The sequence below is a fragment of the Bos grunniens genome, chromosome 22 (genome assembly GCF_055505025.1).
Source record: "Bos grunniens cultivar Pamir isolate PY7600 chromosome 22, Bosgru_T2T1.0, whole genome shotgun sequence".
NCBI classification, from domain to species: domain Eukaryota; kingdom Metazoa; phylum Chordata; class Mammalia; order Artiodactyla; family Bovidae; genus Bos; species Bos grunniens.
Genome location: NC_141186.1, coordinates 57,033,370 through 57,060,064, shown reverse-complemented (window position 1 = coordinate 57,060,064; position 26,695 = coordinate 57,033,370). Strand labels below are relative to the sequence as shown.

The 26,695-nt window shown below is 48.4% G+C and overlaps 1 protein-coding gene across 10 annotated transcripts in view; it reads left to right on the top strand.

Annotated features, from left to right (window-relative positions):
• Positions 1-26,474, top strand: part of TSEN2 (tRNA splicing endonuclease subunit 2) — a 45,901-nt gene extending 19,427 nt beyond the window's left edge. For 8 of the 10 annotated variants that reach the window (XM_086368719.1, XM_086368725.1, XM_086368724.1 and 5 more), the window contains 7 exons: positions 764-841; positions 9,374-9,424; positions 11,686-11,824; positions 19,521-19,557; positions 20,339-20,450; positions 24,768-24,857; positions 25,763-26,474. In XM_086368719.1, the coding sequence (XP_086224845.1) occupies positions 764-841; positions 9,374-9,424; positions 11,686-11,824; positions 19,521-19,557; positions 20,339-20,450; positions 24,768-24,857; positions 25,763-25,822 (567 nt within the window). In that variant the 3' untranslated portion in view covers positions 25,823-26,474. The remainder of the gene's footprint in view (positions 1-763; positions 842-9,373; positions 9,425-11,685; positions 11,825-19,520; positions 19,558-20,338; positions 20,451-24,767; positions 24,858-25,762) is intronic. The other 2 variants (XM_086368726.1, XM_086368723.1) reach the window with 1 other exon arrangement.
• The last annotated feature ends 221 nt before the right edge of the window (positions 26,475-26,695 follow it).

The following is a 26,695-nucleotide window of genomic DNA, read 5'->3' as shown; positions in this document are numbered from 1 at the left end:
TCCCCTGTCGGGCAGAAGAACGCAGTGGTGATCAGCAAGTCTTGAGGGTAGCCATGGGCACGGGCTCAGGTGTGCGGGAGCCATCACAGGAGGAGGTGGGGTGCAGAGCTGGAGCCGCTTTGTTAAGGGATGTACTCAACAGTTGCCCCAGAATTACCTATGGAAGCTGCAAGTGAGAAGCAGTCTCATAATTAGATAGTACGTGAAACACCCACGTGAAGAAATGTTATCTTGCCTTTAGAAGGGAGTCTCATTACGAACCTAGGCATGTGCTTGTGAGGTGTGCAGTCAGGCGAAAAAAAAAGCAACACATAAAATTGACCCACGAAACGATCCTCCATGGAGGATAAAAAAAAAATAAGTCAAGATGCCAATACTGACCTTGGGACAACATGGGTGGGAACATGGGTCCCTTTAGAAGAGTGTTTCTTTCCGTAATAAGTGCTGCACTCCATGACCCGGGCTTGGCTGAATCCACAGACAACAGGAAGCGAGGACCTGCAGGGCCAACCGGGAGTTACATGCAGATTTCCAGCTGCCCGGAAGCTCGGCGCCCCAGCGCCCATGTTGTTCAAGGGTCAGCTATAAAAGGAAAACAAAAAACCTCTTTTTCTACATAAATAATAGAAAATTTCATTTTTAACAGAATCCAGCAGGTGTGGATCTGGGAAACTTAGCAGAAGTATGTTCATTTTAAAATGCAGCCTCCGTATAACATGTAGGGCTTACGTTTGTCCTACGTGTATTTTATTTTCCTCTTCAGGTATTGCCGCAGAAGAGACTGGTATGTAGGAGAAATCCGTTCAGGATCTTTGAGTATCTGCAGCTCAGCCTAGAAGAGGTAATGTTGCCAGCATGGTGTTTCTCAGCGTGGGCCTCGGGCCTGGGCGACAGTGTAGACAAGCCCTCCTGTGCCTTTCTGCCTGCACTTGGGTACTGAGACCACCACAGGCAGCGCCCGCCGTCGGCCTGTCTGCATTTCACTCCTCGGCCTTTGCTTTATCCACTCTAGGAGGTCCATTTGTGGGTCCTGCCCGGTATCATCCCACAGAGGTTTCAGGGGGTCACGTGACTCTTCTTTTGACATCAGGGTTTCAGATTGTCCAAATACCATTTTACTCTTTTTTTTTTTTACCAGCTACTGTAGAAACATGGTGCCCCAGATGGTAAAGAATCCACCTGCAAAGTGGGAGAACTGGGTTGGGAAGATCCCCTGGAGGAGGGCATGGCAGCCCACTCCAGTATTCTTGCCTGGAGAGTCCCCATAGAGAGAGGAGCCTGGGGGCCCAAAGAGTCGGACACAACTGAGCGACTAAGCATAAAAAAATTACAAGTTTATTGAGACACAGAGCACATACATACCATTCTCTCATTTAAAGTGTGCAGTGGTTTTATATATGTGTGTGTGTGTGTGTGCGCGTGCGCGTGCTGTGTTTAGTCACTCAGTCGTGTCCGACTCTTTGTGTGTGTGTGTGTGTGTGTGTGTGTGTGCGCGCGCGTGCTATGTTTAGTCACTCAGTCATGTCCAACTCTTTGAGATCCCATGAACTGCAGCCCACGAGGTTCCTCTGTCCATGGGATTCTCCAGGCAAGAATACTGGAGTGGGTTGCCATGCCCTCCTCCAGGGGATCTTCTCAACCCAGGGATTGAGCCCAGGTCTTCCGCATTGCAGGCGGATTCTTAACTGTCTGAGCCACCAGGGAAGCCCATATATATGTGTGTACATATATACACACACACGCATATACGTGATTGTATATTTATTTGGCTCTGCTGGGTCTTTCCTGCTGCACAGGCTTTTCTCTAGCTGAGGTGAGCAGGGACTACTCTAGTTGTGCGCAGGCTTCTCTTTGCAGAAGCTTCTTTTGTCGTGGAGCGTGGGCTCTAGAGCATTTGGGCTGCAGACCGTGGGCTCAGTAGCTGAGGCACACAGGCTTAGTTGCTCCGAGGCATGTGGGGTCTTCCTGGACCGGGGATTGAACCCATTGTCTCCTGCATTGGCAGGCAGATTCTTTACCACTGAGCCACCAGGGAATCCCCTGTGCAGTGGTTTTTAGCATATTCCTGGAGCTTTACCAGCTTTTTGTAAACTGTGATGCGTGCTCTGGGTCATGTCATGACAGCTGATTATGTGAATGGATGGATTCTAAGTGTTTCCTTCTGCAGAATTACTAACGTGTCCCCTTTATGGAAGCTTCAAAAGTGGGTGCAGGCGGGTTTCTAAACCTGCCTCTTGTTTTCCTTCTGGGGTTCCTCTGTCCTATGTTCATACAGCCTCGAGGGCCTCCTTTTTTGCTTCTGTCTGTACTGCACCCGGATTTGAAGACAGCGCCCCTCCTCCGTGTCGTGTCTGTGGCTGTGCCCTTCTCTGGGGGAGCCCCTGCCTGCCTGGACGGCTCCCGCGGCGTCTGGCTCAGCTCTGGGCGTCTCTGTGGGTCTCACGCCACGCTCATTGAGCTCCTCCACGCTGGTCATTCCCCAGATGTGCTCACAGAGAAGTGATGGTGTCTCCCGCTGGCCCCTGCCTCCCTCCAGTGCGGCCAGCGGGACACAGAAGAGCTCGCGGCAGGAAAGGACGTCGGGATTTATTCCCTTCCTCTACTCATTCTACACACGAGACAGCTGAGTCCGCTGTCGAGTACAGTGGTCCCCAGCCGTGTGTGACTAGATAAACTAATTAAAATTGAGCAAAATTAAAACCCCTGTCCTCGGTTGCGCCCGCCGCATTTCAGATGCTCAGCAGGCACACGTAGTGCTGGGAACACCAGTCTCTAGCTGCTTGGCCTCTCTGAGCCTCTGGTGTCTGCACCGTGAGATGAGGGTTGTGTAACACCTCGTGCGTAAAGTGTTCTGGAATTAAATCGTGCGTGTGCTGGCCCCAGCAAAGCGCGTGTTGTGCCGCAGTGCCCGGGGGGTGTGCCCGCTGCTGCTGTCATCGGCATCATTATGGTCACTTGTGCAAGCCCGTTACTGGCTGGTTGGAACCTTTCCTTTGCCGTTCATGTCGAGCAAAATTATTCACCGGGTGCCTTCTGTGTCCAGGCCCTGGGCTGAGTATTAACAGTCCAGAGAGAAGCAGAATGTGGCTCAAGTCCTCTCACAGACGGGACTGCGGTCCGGCGTGATGGGCACAGCGTGGGCAGTGGGCTGCACCTGTGCCACGCCCTCCTACCCGGTGCCTGACGTCTGTGACGTGCTCGGTAACAATTTATCAATGGACGTGTACGAGGTCTGGGATTGGCCCAGAAACCGGTGGAGCCTGAAGGGACGAGATGCGTGTCAGGAACCGGGGGCTCTACCTCTGCTCCAGCCCGGTGACCCGCTGATGCTTCTCACTGACTGTCTTGCTCTCGCTTCCCAAACACCTGCTGAAGAAATGCTGGAGTGACAGGAGACGAGGGGGTTCTCATTCCTGCAAGCTGCTTGGTCCCCGAGAAATTCCACAGGCATGTTGGCAGAAGTCTCCAGGCTGCTGCCAGTTAAGCCCAGCCCCACTTCCCAGCTCCGTTTTGGCCGATTTCCTTGGGTGCATCACCCCCGTTTATCAGCACCACCCGTGCAGTTTTCTGTGTGTCCATAAATGCCCACGAGGAACATGGGCAGCTCTGCTGTGGTGATTCAAAGCGGCTCTTAGGTTGTGAGAATGGCAGCACCGAGCTGGCTTAGACTTCTGTCTTGGAGAGCTGTTTTTCACCTTAATAACGCTTTAGGCCCTGACCAGATCTAGTGATCTGGCGTTAAAACCATCATTAGGCTTATCCATCCATCATACTGGTTGGTTTAGTTGCTAAGTCATGTCTGACTCTTGCAACCCGGTGGACTGTAGCCCATCAGGCTCCTCTCTCCCTGGAATTCTCCAGGCAAGAATACTGGAGTGGGTTGCCTTTTCCTTCTCCAGGAGATCTTCCTGACCCAGGGATTGAACCCAGGTCTCCTGCACTGCAAGTGGGTTCTTTACTGACTGAGCTACCAGGGAAAGCCATTATCCATCATTATTAGTACTCCCCAAGTAAAGACTTACTGTGACACTTCAAGGAACGAAGTAGACATTCCCCACAGACCTCCCTGGACTTGTTGTTCTTCACCCGCCTAGTTGTGTCCGGTTCTTTGAGACCCGTGGACTGTAACTGCCAGGCTTCCCTGTCCTTTACTATCTCCTGGAGTTTGCTCACATTTATATCCATTGAGTCTGTTACACTGTCTTAACCATCTCATCCTCTGCTGCCCCCTTCTCCTGCCTTCAGTCTTTCCCAGCATCAGGGTCTTTTCCAGTGAGTCGGCTCTTCACAGCAGGTGGCCTAAGTGTTGGCGCGTCAGCATCAGTCCCTCCAAACACGACTCAGGGTTGATTTCCTTTAGGATTGATTGGTTTGATCCCCTTGCAGTCCAAGGGGCCCTCAAGGGTCTTCTCTACCACCAGAGTTGGAAAGCATCAACTCCTTGGTGCTCAACCCTTATGGTCCAACATGACTACCGGAAAGACCATCGCTTTGACTTATACAGACCTTTGTTGGCAAAGTGATGTCTTTGCTTTTTAATAAGCTGTCTGGATTTGTCATAGCTTTCCTTCCAAAGAGCAAGCGTCTTTGATTTCATGGCTGCAGTCACCATTCACAGTGATTTTGGAGCCCAAGAAAAGGAAATCTGTCAGTCTTTCCACTTTTTCCCCCTTCTGCTTGCATGAAGTGATGGGACCTGATGGCATGATCTTATTAGTTTCTTGAATGTTGTTTTAAGCCAGCTTTTTCACTCTCCTCTTTCACTCTCATCAAGAGGCTCTTTAGTTCCTCTTCACTTTCTGCCATTAGATGGTATCATCTGCATATCTGAAGTTATTGATATTTCTCCCAGTTATCTTGATTCCAGCCTCATCAAGAAGCTCTTTAGTTCCTCTTCACTTTCTGCCATTAGAGTGGTATCATCTGCATATCTGAGGTTATTGATATTTCTCCCAGTTATCTTGATTCCAGCTTGTGATTCACACAGTCCAGCATTTCTCATAATGTACTCTGCATATAAGTTAAATAAGCAGGGTGACAGTAGACAGCCTTGCCATACTTCTTTCCCAATTTGGAATCAGTCTGTTGTTCCATGTCTGTTTCTAACCATTGCTTCTTGACCTGCCTACAGGTTTCTTGGGAGGCAGATAAGGTGGTCTGGTATTACCATCTCTTTAACAATTTTCCACAGTTTGTTGTGATCTACAGTCAAAGACTTTCACACAGTCCATGAAGAAGATGTTTTCCTAGAATTCCCTTCCTTTCTCTGTGATTCAGTGGATGTTGGCAATTTGATCCCTGGTTCTTCTGCCTTTTCTAAACCCAGCTTGTGCATCTGGAAGTTCTGGGTTCACATACTGCTGAAGCCTGGCTTGAAGGGTTTTGAGCATAACCTTATTAGCACGTGAAATGAGCACAATTATCTGGTAGTTTGAACATCCTTTGACAGTGCCCTCCTTTGAGATTGAAATGAAAACTGACCTCTTCCAGTCCTATGGCCACTGCTGAGTTTTCCAAATTTGCTGGCATATGGAGTGCAGCACTTTAACAGCATCATCTTTTAGGATTTGAAGTAGCTCAGCTGGAATTCCATCACCTCCAGTAGCTTTGTATGCAGTTATGCTTCCTAAAGCCCACTTGACTTCACACTCCAGGATGTCTGGCTTCAGGTGAGTGACCACACCATTGTGGTTATCCAGGTTATTAAGACCTTTTTTGTATAGTCTTCTGTGTATTCTTGCCATCACTTCTTAATCTCTTCTGCCTCTGTTAAATCCTTATCATTTCTCTCCTTTATTGAGCCCATCTTTGCATGAAATGTTCCCTTGGTATCTCCAATTTTCTTGAAGAGATCTCCAGTCTTTCCAATTCTATTGTTTTCCTGTATTTATTTGCATTGTTCATTAAAGAGGGCCTTTTATCTCTCCTTGCTATTCTTTGGAACTCTACATTCACTTGGAAATATCTTTCCCTTTCTCCTTTGCTTTTTGCTTCTCTTCTTTCCTCAGCTATTTGTACAGTCTCCTCAGACAACCACTTCGCCTTCTTGCATTTCTTTTTCTTTGGGATGGTTTTGGTCACTGCCTCCTGCAGTGTTGTGAACCTCTGTCCATAGTTCTTCAGGCACTCTGTCTACAAGATCTAATCCCTTGAATCTGTTCAACGCCTCCACTGTGTAACCATAAGGGGTTTGATTTAGATCATACCTAAATGGCCTAGTGGTTTTCCCTATTTTCTTCAATTTAAGCCTGAATTTTGGGATAAGGAGCTGATGATCTGAGCCACAGTCAGCTTCCAGTCTTGTTTTCACTGGCTGTACAGAGCTTCTCCATCTTTGGCTGTGAAGAATATAATCAGTCTGATTTCGGTGTTGACCATCTGGTGATGTCCGTGTGTAGAGTCGTCTCTTGAGTTGTTGGAAGAGGGTGTTTGCTATGACCGGTGCGTTCTCTTGGCAAAGCTCTTCTAGCCTTTGCTCCGCTTCATGTTGTACTCCAAGGCCAAACTTGCCTATTATTCCAGGTATCTCTTGATTTCCTGCTTTTGCATTCCAATTCCCCACGAAGAAAAGGACATCTTTTTTTGGTGATAGTTCTAGAAAGTCTTGTAGGTCTTCATAGAACCACTCAACTGCAGCTTCTTCAGCATTAGTGGTTGGGGCATAGACTTGAATATATAGTGTAATGATGAATGGTCTGCCTTGGAAATGAATCAAGATCATACTGTCGTTTTTGAAATCGCACCCAAGTACTGCATTTCAGACTCTTTGGTTGATGAAGAGTTCCTCCATTTCTTCTAGGGGGTTCTTGCCCACAGTAGTACATAGAATGGTCTTCTGAATTACATTTGCCTGTTGCTGTCCATTTCAGTTCACTGATTCCTAACATGTTGATGTGCACTCTAACCATCTCCTGCTTGACCAGGTCCAATTTACCTTGATTTACAGGCCTAACATTCCAGGTTCTTACGCAAATTGTTCTTTACAGCATTGGACTTTACTTTCACCACCAAACACATCCACAGCTAAGCAACATTCCCACTTTGGCTCAGCCTCCTTGTTCCTTCTGGAGCTATTAGCAATTGCCCTCCACTCTTCCCCAGGAGCATATTGGATGCCTTCCAACCTGGGAGGCTCATTTTCCAGTGTTATATCTTTTTGCTTTTTCATACTGTTCATGTTCATGGGATTCTCGCAGCAAGAATACTAGAGTGGTTTGCCATTCCCTTCTCCAGTGGACTGCATTTTGTCAGAACTCTCCACTGTGACCCATCCATCTTGGGTGGCCCTGCACAGCATGGCTTGTAACTTGACTAAGTTATGCAAACCCCTTCAACACTGATGACTTAATTCTAAAGAATGCCAACCCCACTGGAACAAGATCCTCCCCAACTATAATAAGTCGATCAGAATGGGGATTACTTAAACAGGGTGGTCAGGGAAGACCTATCTGAGGAGTGACCTTTGATACCAGCTGTGGGAGCAGCAGTTACAAAGGCCAAGGCAGGAGCGAGCTCAGTGCATCCGAAGAGAAGTGAAGCAGCCTGCTGGGAAGAGTCACAGGGCTGGAGGCAGTGAAGGCAGGTATGCAGCCAGGCGCCTGGGAGCAGGGGGTCTTCCCGTGTTGGGAAGGTGGCTTGGGCTGCCCCAGAGATGAGGCTGTGGGACCAGAGTGCGGGGCCCTTTGGAGAAGTACAGGCAGGAGGAGACCACTGGTTTTCAGACGAGATCAGGTGCATTCAGGGTGGTATGGCCATAGACCCGCTGGTCTTCAGAGCAGCTCTCGATTTGGATCTGGATAGAACTAAAGTAGTTATCAAACCACTTTTCTCTTAAAAACTGTCGAGGGACCCTGAGGAGCATCTTACGTGGATTATATCTGTTGATGTTTACCTAATTATATATTTAAATGAAAATTTAAGTATGTGTTTATTAACTCATTTTACATGATAACCCACTGCAATAATATTTTTATGAAAAACAACTATAATTTTTTCAAAGCAAAACAAGTCGAGTGAGAAGAATAGCATAGTTTTTTCATTTTTGCAAAGACTGTAAGGTGAGGCTGAAGAGAAGCACCCTGGACTCTCACATCCGCTGCTCCGTTCAGCCTCTTGTGGTATCGCATGTGTCAGAGCCTCTGGGGAGAATGAGCCTTAATCTCAGGAAATGGTTTTGACTTTGTGGCCCCCCTTCAAGGGTCTTGGGGACTCTAGGATCTTCCAACTGGCCACACCTCAAGGACCACTGCTATAAAAAGGAATGTCATCAGGTGGCCAGGAGAGGGTGGCGATGGGGTGGATTGGGGTGATTTCTGAGGGTCGGGAAGGTGTTTCCTTAGCAGAGCCTTGCCACTCCTTAAAAGCCCTGCACCTTCACAGCTGTGGTCTTGTGTCCTGAACACTGGGCAGGGAGGACAGCAGCCGTCAGCACCAAGGACAGCAGCCTGGGGGGGGGGCTTGGGGGGCCTTCCAGGGTACCTGTCGTTTGATCAGCCGTCAGCACCAAGGACAGCAGCCTGAGGGGTGGCAGGGAACTGCCTTTCTGCTGCCACCTGCACCAGAGGGCCCTTGACAGGGAACCTGTCGTTTGATCATAAGCCTCGTCTTCCGTCCTCAGGTTTACAAAGAAAGTAGCATATAGAGCCACCGTTTTAGTTGCCGTCTACTGCAGACCAGCCTCACCTGAGTCTTTCAGGTGTAAACGCAGATCCCAGCCCCCTTCTACAGACAGAGCAAATAGCAGGGCCTGTTTCCCGTGTCAGTGCTGGGCATCCTTTTGTTTTTGTCAGAAGGTTATTTTTATTTCCATATCCAGGTGATCTTACCCAACTGAGCCTGACTTTGCCGTTTCCCCCTTGTATCCCCATGTGAGGGAAGCATGGTGTCATATGATGAAGTTAATGGAAAGATGGGGTTTACTTGTTAGGAAATCACTTTACAGCAAGTGACCAAGAAACTCATTTGATTGTGAGTCAGCCCAAGTCTGCATTGCTCACTTTCCACAAATTTCTTCGTTTTTCTTCTACAATTTTTTTCCCTGGTTATTTTACAGAGGAAAATCCAATGAGCAAAAGTTTCTACTGTTTTTGCTCTTTATGTCGTTTTTCAGTTTAACTGTGTGGTTTTTTAAAAGAGAAAATACATGGAAAATTTCATAAAAGTGTTGTTTTTTTTTCACTGATTTTAAACTATTCTGTGACATTCCTATTACCCCTTGAAATTTGAATGAACCATTTATGTTTAAAAGTTTGTGACCAATTGGATGGTGCAAAGGACATTCATTGATATTTAAGGCACAAATAAATCTGTGAAATAGTTTTTCGAGAACAAGGAACAGTTTCTGATGAGCATTTTCTCCTTGTCCTGTTTTTAGGCCTTCTTCCTGGTCTATGCGCTGGGATGTCTGAGTATTTACTATGAAAAGGTAAGGTGTTTTATTCACACAATCCACTTAAAATTGCCTGATGCCAAAAGCACGTTGTAATCCTTTTCATATTGCTTTACTCCAAGTGTATCTACTTCCACTGGATAAAACTGGAATTGAATTTTTTTTCTCTAAGTTTAGTCTTTGGATCCTGAATTGGGACTGTTCAGGCAAAAAAAGCCAACTTTGACCCTTTGAGACTAAATTTCATTCCCAGATCCTAGGAGAAGAGCAGTGTCTTTATCTGATGATCAGGAAATCCGTGAGAATGGTACTGAAAATTAACAGCAGAAACGAAAACCGCCTGTGCTTAGCACCCGATTCAGTGAAGGTTGTGAGTCAGGTACCTTGCACGCGGTACTTCTGGGTCTTACCTCCACGCGTGAAGAGTTTTACAGATGAGGTAACTGAGGCTCAGGAAACGAGCCACTTACAGGGTCACGCAGCTGGTCTGGTTAGAATTAGCATTTGAACTGATGCCAGGGCAGCTCTCAAGCCCACAGTTTTGTGCTGTAGCCTGCTGCCCTTGGAAGATCATTAATCCTGTTTCCAGTGAAGGAGCTGGGGGCGGTGGGAGGTGAGAGTTCACCGCACACGTCTGTACTTTTTGAATTTTGGACCTTGTGAATACAACACCTCTTCAAAAAACCTCATGAAGTTAAAATCAAGGTGAAAAAGGTAAGCAGAACATCAGACGGGAGAAGTGAGTGAAGTTGCTCAGTCGTGTCTAACTCTTTGCGACCCCATGGACTGTAGCCTACCAGGCTCCTCCATCCATGAGATTTTCCAGGCAAGAATACTGGAGTGGGTTGCCATTTCCTTTTCCAGGGGATCTTCCCAACCCAGGAATTGAACCTGGGTCTCCTGCATTGTAGGCAGACAATTTACCATCTGAGCCACCAGGGAAGCCAGGAGAACGTGTATTTTATTCTGTCCTTGGGAGCACATGTCTTATCACTCAGCAGATTCTAACGCCATAAATCTTTTTCACGAGTATTCCCGTGGTTTGGGAACGGGTGTGTGGCTGGCGGGTGACTCCTTTTCTCAGGTGGCGGCCCTTCTCAGCCCGCCCTGCGTCCTCCCCTGGGCCCTCGCCAACACTCGTCAGGACGTGCCGGCTGCTGAAACGCGGCGGGCTGTCCAAGTCAGAGTCCAGCCTTCTCCACCAGACTCTTGCTTGTTTTGTGGGGGGATGGATTTGAAGACCACACGCATACGGAGTTTCCACTGTAGGAACAACTGGTTTGGGGGTTTTGTTTTTTGTTGTTTTTTTAAAGAAGAAAAAAGTCTCAACTTTAGCTCATGTTTATAGTATTAAGATCTTAGGCCGAGACAAACTGATCAAGTCTTATTGAGTGACTGAGCCGTAAACCAAGTACAGAATGGCCCCTTTTACTCAAGGCTGAAATGAAGCAGGAAGCTTCTCACACTTCCCTGGTGCTTCGTGTGGTGGTTTTGAATTGATACGTGAGAATGTTATCTCATGGTATCTTCAAACAAGCAGTTGGATTATTAATTTGTGCTGTGGGATTAATTACCTAGTTTCAGAGACTAAATGGAGTATCTTTTCTTTTAAGGCTTTTACAGAATTCACTTTTTGCATTTCTGAACGTGGCCCACCGTACTGTAGCTACCCGTCAGGGTCTCTACATGCTGGAACGTGCGCCCTCGGCTTTGGTGGCCCCGGCCCAGCCCCGTTCCTCTGGCTGGGCTGTTCTCTCCCAGCACCGTGTCCACTGCCCTTCCTTCCCTCACTTGGCTGCTCCCTGTCTCCAGAGTGGCTGTCTCGGGGGGGCTTCGCCCAGGTCCTCTGTGACTGTGCTGTCCAGTAGAAATACGATGGGAGCCTCACACGAGAGCCTCATGCATAATTTTTAATTTTCTAGTAGCCACATTGAAAAGGTTTTTATTATTTTTAGTCAGCTGAAATTGATTTACATAGTTTATTTAACCGAACATATTTAAGACTACTGAGATAGTCTTAACCCGACATATTTAAACTGCTTCTCTTTTGCATATGAAGTTTGCATTCTCTTTTGCGTACGAAGTCTTTGAAATTCAGTGTGTGTTTATGGCAGTTCAGGGGAGTGGCTGGCGGCCGCCACACTGGACATCTTGGGTCTGTATCTTCCAGCTAAAGCCCTTCATCGTGGGCACCATCTTCAGCTCACATTTGGTAGAGATGCTGTTGATGCGCTGGCCAGGTGACCGGTGGGTACACGCATAGTAAGTAATGCCTGGTCTTCTCCCACCAACCACAGGAGCCTTTGACGATCATGAAGCTCTGGAACGCTTTCTCCACAGTTCAGCCCACGTTCAGGACGACCTACATGGCATACCATCACTTCCGCAGCAAGGGCTGGGTGCCCAAGCCCGGACTTAAGTACGGAACAGATTTGCGTAAGTGATTCCTTGGCCTCGCAGGCACGTGAACCAGGCTTAGGGTCCGGGTCAGATCCCGGGGCGAACATCGAATCGGTTGTGTGTGGTTGCTGTTTTTTCCTGAGGTGCTGTCCTCCTCCTGGCTTAGATAAGAGCATTTGGATGAGGGTGGAGGGTATGTTTTTCCCTCTTGTCTGCTCTGAGATCTTAAAAGAGAGTCCACAGCCCCCACCCCCACCTCTCATTAGTTTGTGATCCTGTGATGAAGGGCGGTCCCTTGTCTTCTGGGAGAGTTTTGTTTGGCAAATTATGTGTTGCTGCTAAGTCGCTTCAGTCGTGTCCGACTCTGTGCGACCCCATAGACAGCAACCCACCAGGCTCCTCCGTCCATGGGATTTTCCAGGCAAGAGGACTGGAGTGTGCAGTTACGACTAATAATCATGGTGTACTGGTGATGGTAGTGACAGCAATCATTTCTTGAGCCCTCACTGAGTGCCAGGCGTTCGACATTCATGACCTCATTTAATCCTAACAGCAGTTGTACGAGACTGGTGCTCTCAAGCCTCATTTTTCTGATAAGGAGACTGCAGTTGTGGTAGAAAGGGTCACCTGCCCCTAAAAGTCTCCAGGGCGAGTATCAGAGTACTGCACTCTGAATGCTGGAACCCAGGCTCTTAGAAACTGCATACGGCACTGCCTCCCTGCTCTTTATTTAAAGGAAGCAGTTGGGGCCCGGCAAGCACCCCATTCACCAGAATATTGCTGAGGGTCTCGTGTGAGCCAGATCTTCTTAGGTGCCAGGAACACCCAGGAGCTGCCTGGGTGGGCACGCTCCTTACATGCTGGGAGGGGGACAAGCAAGCAGACATACAAATACGCACTGTAATTTCACGGTACTGAGAAAAATAAAGTGGAATAAAGGGACAGAGAGTAAAAGGAAGGTAGATGGTTAGGAGAAGACTCTGAAAAGATGTGCCCCAAACACCAACAACTCAAGTGCAACCCCAGTGAAGGAACAGGTCCCCTGAGAGTGTAGGGAAGAACCCCCGGGGCCCAGGGGAGTAACCCTTTGCAGAGGCGCAAAGGCCCCGAGGCAGGAACGAGTCCAGCAGGTCTCAGTGCGTCCAGAGCTCCGGGGTCAGTCCCCGGGGAGAGTCAGGCTGGGGGAGATCACGTGGGCCCTGGCACAGACTTGGGATGTTATTCTGCCTATTGGAAGTCTGAGGGGATCTCAAGCAAAGGAGTGACTTATATTTAACGACTCGATTCAGTAGGACCTTTGCTTTGTTACTAACAGATGGTGGGGTTAGGGTGGGACGAGGGGAGCAAAAGGTGGAAGCAGAGAGAGGAGTCAGGGAAGCTGACCTGACCAGCCTTGCAGATGGAATAGGAAGTAGGGTCTGGGGGAGGAGAGGAGTTCAGGGTCACGCCTAGATTCTTGGATTTGTGTTTTGGACATAGTAAGTCAACTGGGAGTAGGGGGAGGGGGGAAGATACTGTGAAGATGAACGATTCTGGAGCCCAGGAGGAGTGGGGGGAGGGGGAAGATGCTGTGAAGATGAACAGTTCTGGAGCCCAGGAGAGCCTCGAGGTACACTCTTGCCGGGGGCTGGTTGCATCACTAGGCCTGGGCACGTGGGCGAAGGTCCTTGGGATCCCCTACCGCAGGGGTCCCCAACCTCCAGGATCGAACGCCTGGTGATCTGAGGTGGAGCCGATGTACTGATAGTAGAAAGATGTGATGTACGTGAGTCATTCCCAGACCCCATCGGTCCATGGAAAAACTGTCCTCCACAGAACCAGCCTGCGGTGCCAGAACGTTCGGGGGCCGCTGCCCTCCAGCACTGCTGCTCCTGATAAGCCCCTGAAACTTGGCCACATCCACCCAGTGGGTGCTTCCTGGGAGCTCTTGAGAATTGTATGTGAGGTGCAAACAAAGATGTCGAGGTGTTTGAGAGGACTCCTGTGACGTCATGGCCCCTGAGGTCTACAGGCTCGATCATGTACTGCTCCATGTATTTTTGAGCCTTTCCTTGTTAATGCACAAAGAAAGCCAGTTCAGTCTTTTAAATCAAGTGCTCTAAAATCAAGTGTGCTTAACCTAGAATCATAAGATGGTGTTCGAGGGGCCCCAGGCACCCCCCCCAGAATTTTATTCAAAATTGCATGTTTGTAAATGGGTGCATTTTTCTGCGTCCAGAACGGGTGGTGGTTGTTCAGTCTCTAAGTCATGTCCGACTCTGCGAGCCCATGGACTGCAGCACACCAGGTTCCCCTGTCCTTCACTGTCCTGGAATCTGCTCAGATTCATGTCCCTTGAGTCAGTGATGCTGTCTAACCATCCCATCCTCTGCCACCCCCTTCTGCTTTCATTAAATTCTCAAAGTGGGTCAGCAATATATATAAAGCTAAGGAGTGCCCACCCCTCTAAGATAAAGGCTCCTATTGTTTCTTCCGGGCCTGGGTTTCAGGTACAGATGTCCTAACTCTGGGTCACCACGTGAATGATCAGGATGACCTTGAGCTTAGCTTGCAGAGTCACCCACAGGTCATGGCACTTAAATGAGGTGAGCCTGTGGCCTGGCCATCACTGGCTCCCGCCTGCCCTCTTCCTCTCTGGGGAAGAGCAGCCGCCCAGGCTGCACACTCGGCAGGCCTTGGCCAGTGTGCTTGGTGAATGGGTGAAACATGAGCGGGATTTTCCAGCCAGCAAGGCCACAGTGACGCACTCAGAGGCAGCGGGGTGACAGAGAGAGTCTTTGGGGCTCGCGGCCAGCTCAGTGTCTTGCTGCCTGTGTGACCTCAGAAAGGTTACTGTGCCTCTCAGCTTCCGGTCACTCATCGTGTAACATGGATACCATCATATTTATAAAGCAACATCTGTATAAAAAGTAAAAACAGAAAATTGCAGGGGCGGGGCCTCTGTCGAGTGTGGTGTAAGCATACCTTATCGCATGTGCTTTCAGTACTCAAGTCATCTTTGTGGAGGGTGAGTAGAGAGAACTTGCTCATTTAAAAATAAACAGCCTTATAAGGATGGATGAAAGGGTGGACAGACAGACAGACTTTTTAAAAAGGAGGAAAATCCATCCACTGCTGTTTCCCAGCTCCCCAAGGCCTTTGCCCTGCTGGGGGTGTTTTATGCACTTGGAGACGCTCGTGTGGTTACTGTGAGCCCAGGTCCTGGCCCAGCAGCACCAGGAAGGGCGTCTTCAGGCCAGAGTCCGGGAGCTGTGCTGGCCAGCGGTGAGGGATGTGGCCCCCCGACCTTGGCCCCCGCCCCAGGCGCAGCAGTAGGGTGCTGCCTGTGTCTAACACTGCTGTTTTCCTTTGGGAGGCTGGCAGTGTGAGACCACACATACGCTAGAGCTGCCGGCACAGGTAACACCCAGGCATGCTCCCTTCACAGTTGTTCCTGCTCACAGAGGCAGGGACTCACGACAGAGGGCCGCTGTGAAACTCAGGGAGACTCTTCCCTGGACTAAGTCCTGTGTGTCCAGTTTCACTCCAGCAGCAGCACGTGGAACGGGCAGCACAACCTCAGGTCAGGCGCAGCTGCCCAGCCGCTTGACTGTGAATGCCCACGGCAGACAGCCAGGCCAGGAGCCACGCGAGAGCCCTTCCTCACCACATCCTCATCCCCCTGCGAGAGCTCCTCCTTACACGTCCCCATCCCCCCGCGAGAGCCCTTCCTCACACACCCACATCCCCCCACGAGAGCCCCTCCTCACCACATCCCCACCCCCTGCAAAGCACCCTTGGCTGCCGGCTCCATGGCCACCGTCAGCTTGCCTGTTGCTTTTCTACTCCCATCTCGTTTCATCTTCACGCTCCATGAGGCTTGTGGCGCTCACCTCCTCCTACAGCCGAGGAAATTGAGGTTTCAGAGGGTCAGGGCAGTCACCAAGGGTCCCACAGCTGGTTGTTGTCGTTCAGTCATTCAGTCGTGTCCAACGCTTTGCGACCCCGTGGACTGCAGCGCGCCAGGCTTCCCTGTCCTTTACTATCTCCCAGAGTTTGCTCACATTCATGTCCATTGAGTCAGTGATGCTATCCAACTGTCTCATCCTCTGTTGCCCTCTTCTCCTCCTGCCTTCAGTCTTTCCCAGCATCAGGGTGTTTTCTAATGAGTTGGCTCTTCACATCGGGTGGCCAAAGTGTTTCAATGAATCAGTCCTTTCAATGAATATTCAGGGTTGATTTCTCTTAGGGTTGACTGGTTTGATCTCCTCGCAGTCCAAAGGACAAGAGTCTCGGTTCTCCAGAACTATGGTTCAAAAGCAGCAATTCTTCGATGCTCTGCCTTCCTTAAGGTCTGACTCTCACATCCATACATGACTACTGGAAAAGCCATAGCTTTGACTAGACGGACCTTTGTCGGCAAAGCGATGTCTCTGCTATTTAATATTCTGTCTAGGTTTATCATAGCTTTTCTTCCAAGGAGCAAGCATCTTTTAATTTCATGACTGTAGTCATTGTCTACAGTGATTTTTGGAGCCCAAGAAAATAAAATCTATCACTGTTTCCACTTTTTCCCTTTCTATTTGCCATGAAATTATGGGACCAGATGGTTGATTTTAGTTTTTTTACTGTTGAGTTTTAACCACAGTTGGTAAGTGCAGAGATTAGGGCTCTTTATGACTCAGTTCCATGTAGTTCCCACCATAGCTAAGTAGAGTTGCCAGCCAGAAAGCCAAAACACCAACTTGAGGATTTTTATTTTTGTCCTAGACATGCAGTTGCTGGTGGCCTTAACCCAGAGTTCTAGTTACTCCTGAGCCTCCTTCCCACCCATTTCAGTTTTGGATTCACGTTGACTGTTTGGTCACGTGATTTCACAGCTCCCTGCAAATTAGAAGTTGCAAATCGGACAAAATATGGGAGCCGTGGGAAGCCAGTAGACAGCATGTCCAGAGCCCAGAGAACCATCACGTGTCATGGTGAGCTGGCAGCTGGCTCTGCCCCGGGGAGAGGCATCAGGGCCCCCGTGCCCTCACCCTGCAGGGAGGAGTGCCTTCATCCCATCTCTTCTCCAGTCCTTTCCTAAGCCGCCCTCTTGGCTTGTTTTTCCTACTGACTGTGTTTTTGTTAACATCGTCCACATTTGTACATCTAATCCCTGTTAATTCATAAGTGGTTTTGGACACAGCTCCTCAGAAGATTCTCCTCCGTAATTATGAAAGTGAAGTCGCTTAGTCGTGTCCGACTCTTTGTGACCCCATGGACTGTAGCCCACCAGGCTTCTCCCATCCCTGGGATTTTCCAGGCAAGAATACTGGAGTGGGTTGCCATTTTATAACACCACATAATACCTAAGGGAAATTGGAGTTATTCATTAGCATCATCTAAGTATTCAGTCTGTCTTTTCAGTTTCCCGCTTGTCCCCACAGTGTCTTCTGTGACTGTTTGGGTTCTAATTTTTTTTTTTTGACAGGCTCCACTCAAGGTTCATTTATCACACGGAGCACTTATCCATCTTATAGTTTCCTAGGGAGGCCATAAGAAATGACCACAAACCGGGGCCCATAAAGCCGCAGAAGGTCCGGAGGCCAGGAGCCTCACACCGCGGTGTGGGCGGAGCCACGCCCCCTCCGCCCCTCTCCTCGTCCAGGTTCCGGTGGCGCCAGGCGTTCCTTGGCAAGTGGCTGTGTCGCTCAGTCTCTGCAAAGTTCCTTCTTCCCAACACGATCACATTCACGGGATTGGGATGCAGACGTGTCTTTGGGGGCCACCATTCAACCAGCACTGCAGTCTCTTCAGTCTCTTCATCTAAGAGCCCCTCCACCTGCTGGTTTTCTGTGACTTCGACTCGTGAAGTCCTGTAGGATGTCCCACAGTCTGGGTAGGTCTGATCACTTCCTCGTGGTTAGGGGTTAGGCTCAGGCTCACCAGTTTTCAGCCGGCACAGGTGATGTGTGTCCTTAGGGGCCATGTCCAGGAGTGGATGGTGTCAGGTTGTCCTGCTGCTGGTGAAGCCGCTTGTTTGCTAAGCTGGTTGTTGTCAGACGTCTACATTTTCCCTTTTGTAGTTCACAAGTGTTTATAGAGTGAGACTGAGTATCTGGTACCCCGGTAGTTACAGTGGTGCCCCGAATTAATTATTGTCCTTGTCACCATTTTCACCAGTTATTGCCCTCCACCGTTCATTCCACACGTCGCATCCTCTCTTCTCTGTGTTCCTTCAGACTTTATTTTAAATACCCAGTATCCCTTAGACTTCTGAAGTTTTCATCTTTTCTACTTGGAGGCCTTTCTGTAAAACTCTTTCCCTTTTTTGCTCTGGATGCACTGTTACTATGGTAATGACTGTTATCACAGGTAACTTTTCAAGCACCTCCACCTACATTACTTTCCCCGATTCCCATAAGGAGATTGGAACACGGGTGTCATCGTGTGGTCTCGGCACTGCTGAGCCTTGAACAGGGGTCTGACTGATGCTGTGTTCATGCTTCTAACCCTTGAGGTGTACCTCCATCGTAGTCAGACATCCGAAGGGCCCGAAGTAGGGGGTCAGACTTTCTTTCAAGCTGTGTCATCTTCCAGTTGAGTCTCATCCATGAAGGGTGTGTAACTGATCAGAGATAATGGCATTTGAGAACTGAAACAGATCTTAATTTCCCTTCATGTCTTCATTTTATGGCTTCGGGGACCGAGCCTCAGAGAAGTTAATGACATGCTTAGAGCCCCACAACTGGGAGTGGCAGAGGTCTGAATGAAGCAGAGCCCTGAATTCAGCCTCATCCTAGTAGGGGGTCTCCTTCCACTGCACCACAGCCCAGAAGTTGAGAAATGGGTGTTTAGACATTAACTTCCGTTTGGACCCTTACCCAGTGAATTTGAGCTGACTTGCCAAATAATTTAAATATGATTTAAATCAGAATTCTGTTCATAATAAGGAAATACAACCATGAGAAGTAGAGGTGGAGGGTTGCTGTATCATCAGTAGGGTCTTTCACCCGTTCTGACCTCATGGTGCTGGAGCCAAATGGAAACGTGATTAACTACAGGATCGATGTGGCCCAGAAGGAAAAGTTCTATCAGTTCCTCAAGGGAACAAAACTTTTCTGCCTTGGTTTTTCCAAGAGCTCATGGATATAATTGTGTTAGTTAAGGTAGTGCCTGCAGCTATGGTTGCCCCAAATTTCAGGGGCTTAGCGAGCACTTGAAGTTAATTCTGTTTCTGTGAAATCCAAAGCTGGTATCCAGATGGTGGTTGGACCAACTCCCAAAGGGGCTGCAGGAGCCTGGCTTCTTCATGTGGCCCCACGGGCTTCACGCGGCTTCAGAAAGTGACAGGCACAGGCTTGGTGTCTGCGAGGGCTTCAGGGCCAGCCCAGAAGGGCCCATGATTCCCAGTCATGCCCAGCCGGGTGCTCAGGAGGCTGAGACGGGTCTCTCACGTGTCAGGAAAAGGAGCAGACGGGTTTGGTAGGCAGATGGCTGCGCCATATCTTGCTTGAATTTGGAGTTCATTTGTGGGGTGTGGGTGGGACGAGGGCATTAGGGTCTTGACAACAGATTTGCTTTGCTAATTGCATTCTGTTCCAGGGAAAAAACAGTTTGGGTTTTGAAACTAGACCAGAGGGAGTGCTGCAGATCACCCACGTGCGGAGCACTGGGTATTCATGTCCCTTTGAGGATAGAAAGCACTTCATCAAGTAATAAAATGAGAGTTTGATTTCGAGTGGTCATGCATTTTCTTTTTCCTTTGCAGTGCTGTATCGAAAAGGCCCTCCGTTTTACCATGCAAGGTTTGGAGTGATTTTTTTTTTTTTCTGTTGGAGTGCAGTTGATTTACAATGTTGTGTGGGTTTCAGGTGTACAGCAAAGCGATTGATACGCATACACATATATTCTTTACTTTTTAGATTCTTTTTTCGTATAGGTTATCACAGAATATTGAGTAGAATTCCCTGTGCTATACACTAGGTCCTTGTTCATTATCTGTCTTATACAGAGCAGTGGGTGTGTGTTCATCCCAAGCTCCTGATTTAATGGGGTGATTTCTAAATAAGGTAATGACTTAAAGGGACAGGAGGAAATTTCTGAGCTCCAGTTTAATTTTCAGAGGCACACGATTCCTCCTGGCCTAATAGGAGTCAAATTCCTCTGGCCTAATAGGAATCAATACTATATGTCTGTACCTTGTACATTAATGTCCTTACGCTATAAAACAAATAGGTCAGGATAGTAAACATTGAGTTAATCTGTATAGTTACTAATATAGAGTAATTGTTCATCTTCATATCAGTGAATGTTAGTATCTAAACAGGTGAGTGAATTCACAGCTTTCATGTTGAGAGAGAGATTCCTGTTCCTTTCCTGTAATTGCTGAAATCAGGCTGACTGTCTGTAATGTAAAGTATGAGTTTTTCATTAAACTATTTTTCCCAGGCGTAGTTTAGGGGAATTCAGGACCAGATGATGTATGCTTCTGTCTTCTGCATTGTCGTTCTTGGTAGGACAGAGTTCTTTTTAAATGGGTTGCCATCATGCTTTTCATTTCTGGAATGCGCCTACCGTGTTTTCTAGTTACTCTGTCGTCGTGGAGCTGGTGGACGACCGTTTCCAGGGTGCTCCTCGCAGACCTCTCAGCTGGAGGTCCCTGGCTGCCTTGAGCAGAGTGTCAGTCAGTGTCTCCAAGGTAACGGCATCAGCTTTGGGTCACATGTCACTTAAACGGTTGGATCTTCATATTAAATGTTTCGGAAGCATGGAAGTCATCTGTGGGCACTGCAAGCATTTGTGCCAGTGGAGCTCTAGAAGCTGGCCCTCCTCTCATGCCCTCCCCTCTGCCCCAATCCAGGGACTGAGCCCCGAGGTTCCCCATGGGCATGGGTGTCAATGAGCCTTGCCTTCCTTCCCGGGGGCAGGACCCACCAGCACGTGCTCAGAATCCACCCACACACATTCACAGATGACTCATAAAACATGGACACGTTTGTTTTCACAGGTAGCAGGTCTCTCAGAGAAAGAAAGGGAATTAATACTTATCACTGAACACCTCTGATGACCCCACCCATAAGAATAAGACCCAGTTTCCCCCTCAGTCAGTCTCTCCCATCAGGGAGCTTCCATAAGCCTCTTATCCTTCTCCATCAGAGGGCAGACAGACTGAAACCACAATCATAGGAAACTAGCCAATCTGATCACATGGACCACAGCCTTGTCTAACTCAATGAAAGTGTGAGCGATGCCGTGTAGGGTCACCCAAGATGGACGGGTCATGATGGAGAATTCTGACAAAATGTGGTCCACTAGAGAAGGGAATGGCAAGCCACTTCAGTAGTCTTGCCTTGAGAACCCCATAAACAGTATGAAAAGGCATAAAGATATGACACTGAAAGATGAACTCCCCAGGTCAGTAGGTGCCCAGTACGCTACTGGAGATCAGTGGGGAAATAAATCCAGAAAGAATGCAGAGATGGAGCCAAAGCAAAAACAACACCCAGTTGTGGATGTGACTAGTGATAGAAGCAAGGTCCGATGCTGTAAAGAGCAATATTGCATAGGAACCTGGAATGTCAGGTCCATGAATCGAGGCAAATTGAAAATAGTCAAACAGGAAATGGTAAGAGTGAATGTCGACATTTTAGGAATCAGTGAACTAAAATGGAGTGGAATGTGTGAATTTAACTCAGATGACCATTATATCTACTACTGTGGGCAAGAATCCCGTAGAAGAAATGGAGTAGCCCTCATAGTCAACAGAAGAGTCTGAAATGCAGCACTTGGATGCAGTCTCAAAAACAACAGAATGATCTCTGTTCATTTCCAAGGCAAACCATTCACTATCACGGTAATGCAAGTCTATGCCCCAACCAGTAATGCTGAAGAGGCTGAAGTTGAATGGTTCTATGAAGACCTACAAGACCTTCTAGAACTAATACCCAAAAAAGATATCCTTTTCATTATAGGGGACTGAAATGCGAAAGAAGTCAAGAAACACCTGGAGTAACAGGCAAATTTGGCCTTTTAATACAGAATGAAGCAGGGCAAAGAACGCACTGGTCATAGCAAACACCTTCTTCCAACAACACAAGAGAAGATTCTACACATGGACATCACCAGATGGTCAACACCGAAATCAGATTAATTATATTCTTTGCAGCCAAAGATGGAGATGCTCTATACAGTCAGTGAAAACAAGACCAGAAGCTGACTGTGGCTCAGATCATCAGTTCATTATCCCAAAATGCAGGCTTAAATTGAAGAAAGTAGGGAAAACCACTAGGCCATTCAGGTATGACCTAAATCAAATCCCTTACGATTATACAGTGGAAGTGAGAAATAGATTTAAGGGACTAGATCTGATAGAGTGCCTGATGAACTATGGACGGAGGTTCATGACATTGTACAGGAGACAGGGATCAAGACCATCCCCAAGAAAAGGAAAAGCAAAAAAACAAAATGGCTGTCTGGGGAGGCCTTACAAATAGCTGTGAAAAGAAGGGAAGCGAAAAGCAAAGGAGAAAAGGAAAACTATACCCATTTGAATGCAGAGTTCCAAAGAATAGCAAGGAGAGATAAGAAAGCCTTCCTCAGTGATCAGTGCAAAGAAATAGAGGAAAACAATAGAATGGAAAAGACTAGAGATCTCTTCAAGAAAATTAGAGATACCAAGGGAATATTTCATGCAAAGACGGGCTCAATAAAGGACAGAAATGGTATGGACCTAACAGAAGCAGAAGATATTAGGAAGAGGTGGCAAGAATACAGAGAAGATGTGTACAAAATAGATCTTCATGACTCAGATAATCACGATGATGTGATCACTCACCTAGAGCCAGACATCCTGGAATGTGAAGTCAAGTGGGCCTTAGGAAGCATCACTATGTTCAAAGCTAGAAGAGGTTATGGAATTCCAGTTGAGCTATTTCAAATCCTAAAAGATGATGCTGTGAAAGTGCTGCATTCACTATGCCAGCAAATTTGGAAAACTCAGCAGTAGCCACAGGACTGGAAAATGTCGGTTTTTATTCTAATCCCAAAGAAAGGCAATGCCAAAGAACGCTCAAACTACCCCTCAATTGCACTCATCTCACACGCTAGTAAAGTAATGCCCAAATTCTCCAAGCCAGGCTTCAGCAGTACACGAACTGTGAACTTCCTGATGTTCAAGCTGGTTTTAGAAAAGGCAGAGGAACCAGAGATCAAATTGCCAACATCTGTTGGATCATCAAAAAAGCAAGAGAGTTCCAGAAAAACATGTATTTCTGCTTTATTGACTATGCCAAAGCCTATGACTGTGTGGATCACAATAAACTGTGGAAAATTCTGAAAGAGATGGGAATACCAGACCACCTGACCTGCCTCCTGAGAAACCTGTATGCAGGTCAGGAAGCAACAGTTAGAACTGGACATGAACAACAGACTGGTTCCAAATAGGAAAAGGAGCACGTCAAGGCTGTATGTTTTCACCCTGCTTATTTAACTTATATGCAGAGTACATCATGAGAAACACTGGGCTGGATGAAGCACAAGCTGGAATCAAGATTGCAGGGAGAAATATCAACAACCTCAGATATGCAGATGACACCACCCTTATGGCAGAAAGTGAAGAAGAACTAAAGAGCCTCTTGATGAAAGTGAATGAGGAGAGTGAAAAAGTTGGCTTAAGGCTCAACATTCAGAAAACGAAGATCATGGCATCCAGTCCCATCATTTCATGGCAAATAGATGGGGAAACAGTGACAGACTTGATTTCCCTGGGCTCCAAAATCACTGCAGATGGTGATTACAGCCATGAAATTAAAAGACGCTCACTCCTTGGAAGGAAAGTTATGACCAACCTTGACAGTGTATTAAAAAGCAGAGACATTACTTTGTCAACAGAGGTCTGTCTAGTCAAGGCTATGGTTTTTCCATTAGTCATGTATGGATGTGAGAGTTGGACTGTAAAGAAAGCCGAGCGCTGAAGAATTGATGCTATTGAAGTGTGGTGTTGGAGAAGACTTTTGAGAGTCCCTTGAACTACCAGGAGATCCAACCAGTCCATCCTAAAGGAGATCAGTCTTCAGTGTTCATTGGAATGAATGATATTGAAGCTCAAGCTCCAATACTTTGGCCACCTGATGTGAAGAGCTGACTCATTTGAAAAGACCCTGATGCTGGGAAAGATTGAGGGCAGGAGGAGAAGGGAACGACAGAGGATGAGATGGTTGGATGGCATCACTGACTCGATGGATATGAGTTTGGGTAAACTCAGGGAGTTGGTGATGGACAGGGAGGCCTGGCATGCTGCAGTCCACAGGGTCACAAAGAGTTGGACACGACTGAGCGACTGAACTAACTAACTAACTGAACACCTTATGTCTTCTCTCACCACCCTGTTGTTATCCGAAGGGCGAGGAGTCAGTGTTAGGGAGGTCTGGTGATAAACCCATGCTCACGCAGCTCGTGTGTGGAACTGGGTTTCAAATCCAGGGCCCCGTGAGCTCCCGGCTTGTGTTCCCTCCATCCCACTCCCGGCAGGGTAGGAGGGACGGTTCACCCTGTACCAGGACTACAAGCAATGAACTTGCAGTGTCCTCTGTAAGTAGTTCCAAGTTCCCTGTCCCGCTGCTGGAGGAAAGGGCAGCCCTGGGGGAAGGGCCAGCGGGAGCCCACGGCAGCTGCCTGCGTGCAGGCTAAGCTGCTGAGGCTTTAGCCTTTGAAAGTAGCTTTGTCCTGTAGAACTAGGGGTCTGTGCTGACTGCAGTGTTGAGCACTTTAAACGCTGTGTCTGTGGTCACTGTATGTGTGTATGTATGTGTATGTGCTGTGTTTGCATTCGCCTGCCGTGTCAGTGATGACCAGATGGCAAATCTTCAGTTTAGAATGCCTGGTTATATTCCTGCGGGGAGACGGACATGCTTGTGAGTTGTGACGGGGTGGAGGGGGCCCACGTTTCTTGCACACGCACTCGGGTTTGTATTTCTGTTTGGTGCAGTAAGGAGTTTGTATTTCCTTGTCTCCTTAGGAACTTATGCTGTGCTATTTGATTAAACCCTCCACCATGACTGACAAGGACATGGAGTCACCCGAATGTATGAAACAAATTAAAGTTCAAGTAAGTGAACTCGGAGCCAAGTTGACGTCATCTGGAAGGCTCTGCCCGTCGCGCTGTGTCTGTCCTCTGGAAGGTGTGGGCCCCAGACAGGACAGGATCAGCGCCTCCCCTCCGCCCTCCGAGACTCTTCCCTGCTGAACCCAGCCTCGCTCCCCCTCAATCCCGTGGCCCTGCAGCCTCAATGCCCTCTGGTTTCTGTCCCCAGCGCTCAGCCAGAACCACCTGCACTGCTGGCCTGGGGCCAGCCTGGCCTCTCCTGGTGCTCAATCCCTAAGACATGGGTCACGGACAGCTTGCTGCCCCACTGAACTTCTGGTTGGCTCTGGGGCCTGGGCCAGGCTGAGGCTCCCCCATCTTCCTGGAGGGTGTTTCTCTGCTGGGGCTGCCAGTCCACCCTCCAGTGGCCCAGTCTTGGTTAATATTTCTGTCCCTCCTTGTTCCTGCCCCCCACGCCCTGCTGGAGGCCTGCGGAGTCTGTCTCCAGGGCCTCATCCGGCTGTTTGTCCTTACTGTGTCCACAGGGTTAGCTTTTCAGTAAATACCACCCCAGCCCCTGGAGTCCCTTCTCTGTGCTGACCCAGACACACCAGAGCCATCACGGAGCCTGTTTTCTGTCAGACGTTGGGTTCACACCAGCGCTCCCTGTTCCTGAAATGTGCTGCCAGACAGCCACCGCTGTGGCCAGGGGAGCTCTTAGAATCCCAGGGTGCTGCCCGTAGGTGTTGTTTCCACGCTGGGTTTGCCATATTCACGTTCCTCCCACGTTTAGTTGCAAGAAACAGGAGCAGGTACCGTCCCTGTACAGACAGGCGGCTGTGAAACATCCCTGTGATGCCGTGTGTCTAGCGTGTTCGTGTATTTCTGCTTCCAAAATTCAGCCGCCTTTGTGTTTGGATTGGTTCCAGGAGGTGATTCTCAGCCGCTGGGTCTCTTCACGGGAGAGGAGCGACCAGGACGAACTTTAACAATTCAGCCTCAGGTTTCTAATCTCACTGGCAGATACCACTGAGCTTCCCGCATAAAGCAAATTCAGGCGAGGTAAAAAGTCCTTTCGTGGTGATCGCCCTTAATGTAAAAGTTGTAAAGGGCATGGCGCTCCCAGCACCAGAGAGTGTTAGTATTTTAGAAGTTACAACTCACGGAGGAGATCGGCCCTGTGCAGGGACCACAGGTCCTGTCCTTGGATTGCTCGCGCACCGACCCGCAGCCTCTCGCCCTGGCCCCTCAGCGGTTCTGGGAGGCGGACTCCCCCAGCAGCAGGGGACTTCCATTAGTCTCTGATTTTACCTGAAACGGTGGTTTCACAGCAGGCGGCTCAGCCCTGTGCACCTGCCTCTTGTTACCCACATCGAGTCTGTCCTGGAGGAGGGTGCTCTGAACAGGTCTCAGCTCTCCAGGAACTTCAGCCAGTTACCCCAACACGGGAAATTCCATGTACTGTCTTCCAAGGATTGCTGTGTCACAAGAAGCATTTTAAAACAAGTTACCTCGTTATTTTTCAGTGACCTCATGGGCGGGCGTGTTGTATAGAGCACACAGCAGTATGGGCTAGAGGAGAGTTGTATATTGCTTCACCCAACTTGTTACGAAATAAAAATATGTGGTGAGAAAAATGAATCGAGGTGTTTGGTGAGTGCGATTAATATTTCATAAAACACACTAGACGAAGTAAGTAAAATTACGTTGTTTAAAAAAAGGAAAGGAAAACAGAATTGTGTAGATGACAATGAAGAGTGTTACCTGAGGGCCAGGAGTGAGTCGGGATGAGTGGGCAGGGCCAGTGAGCAGTGTCTGAGATTCAGTACCCAGATCCACGCCCCTGGTGGGCAGGCTTCTCC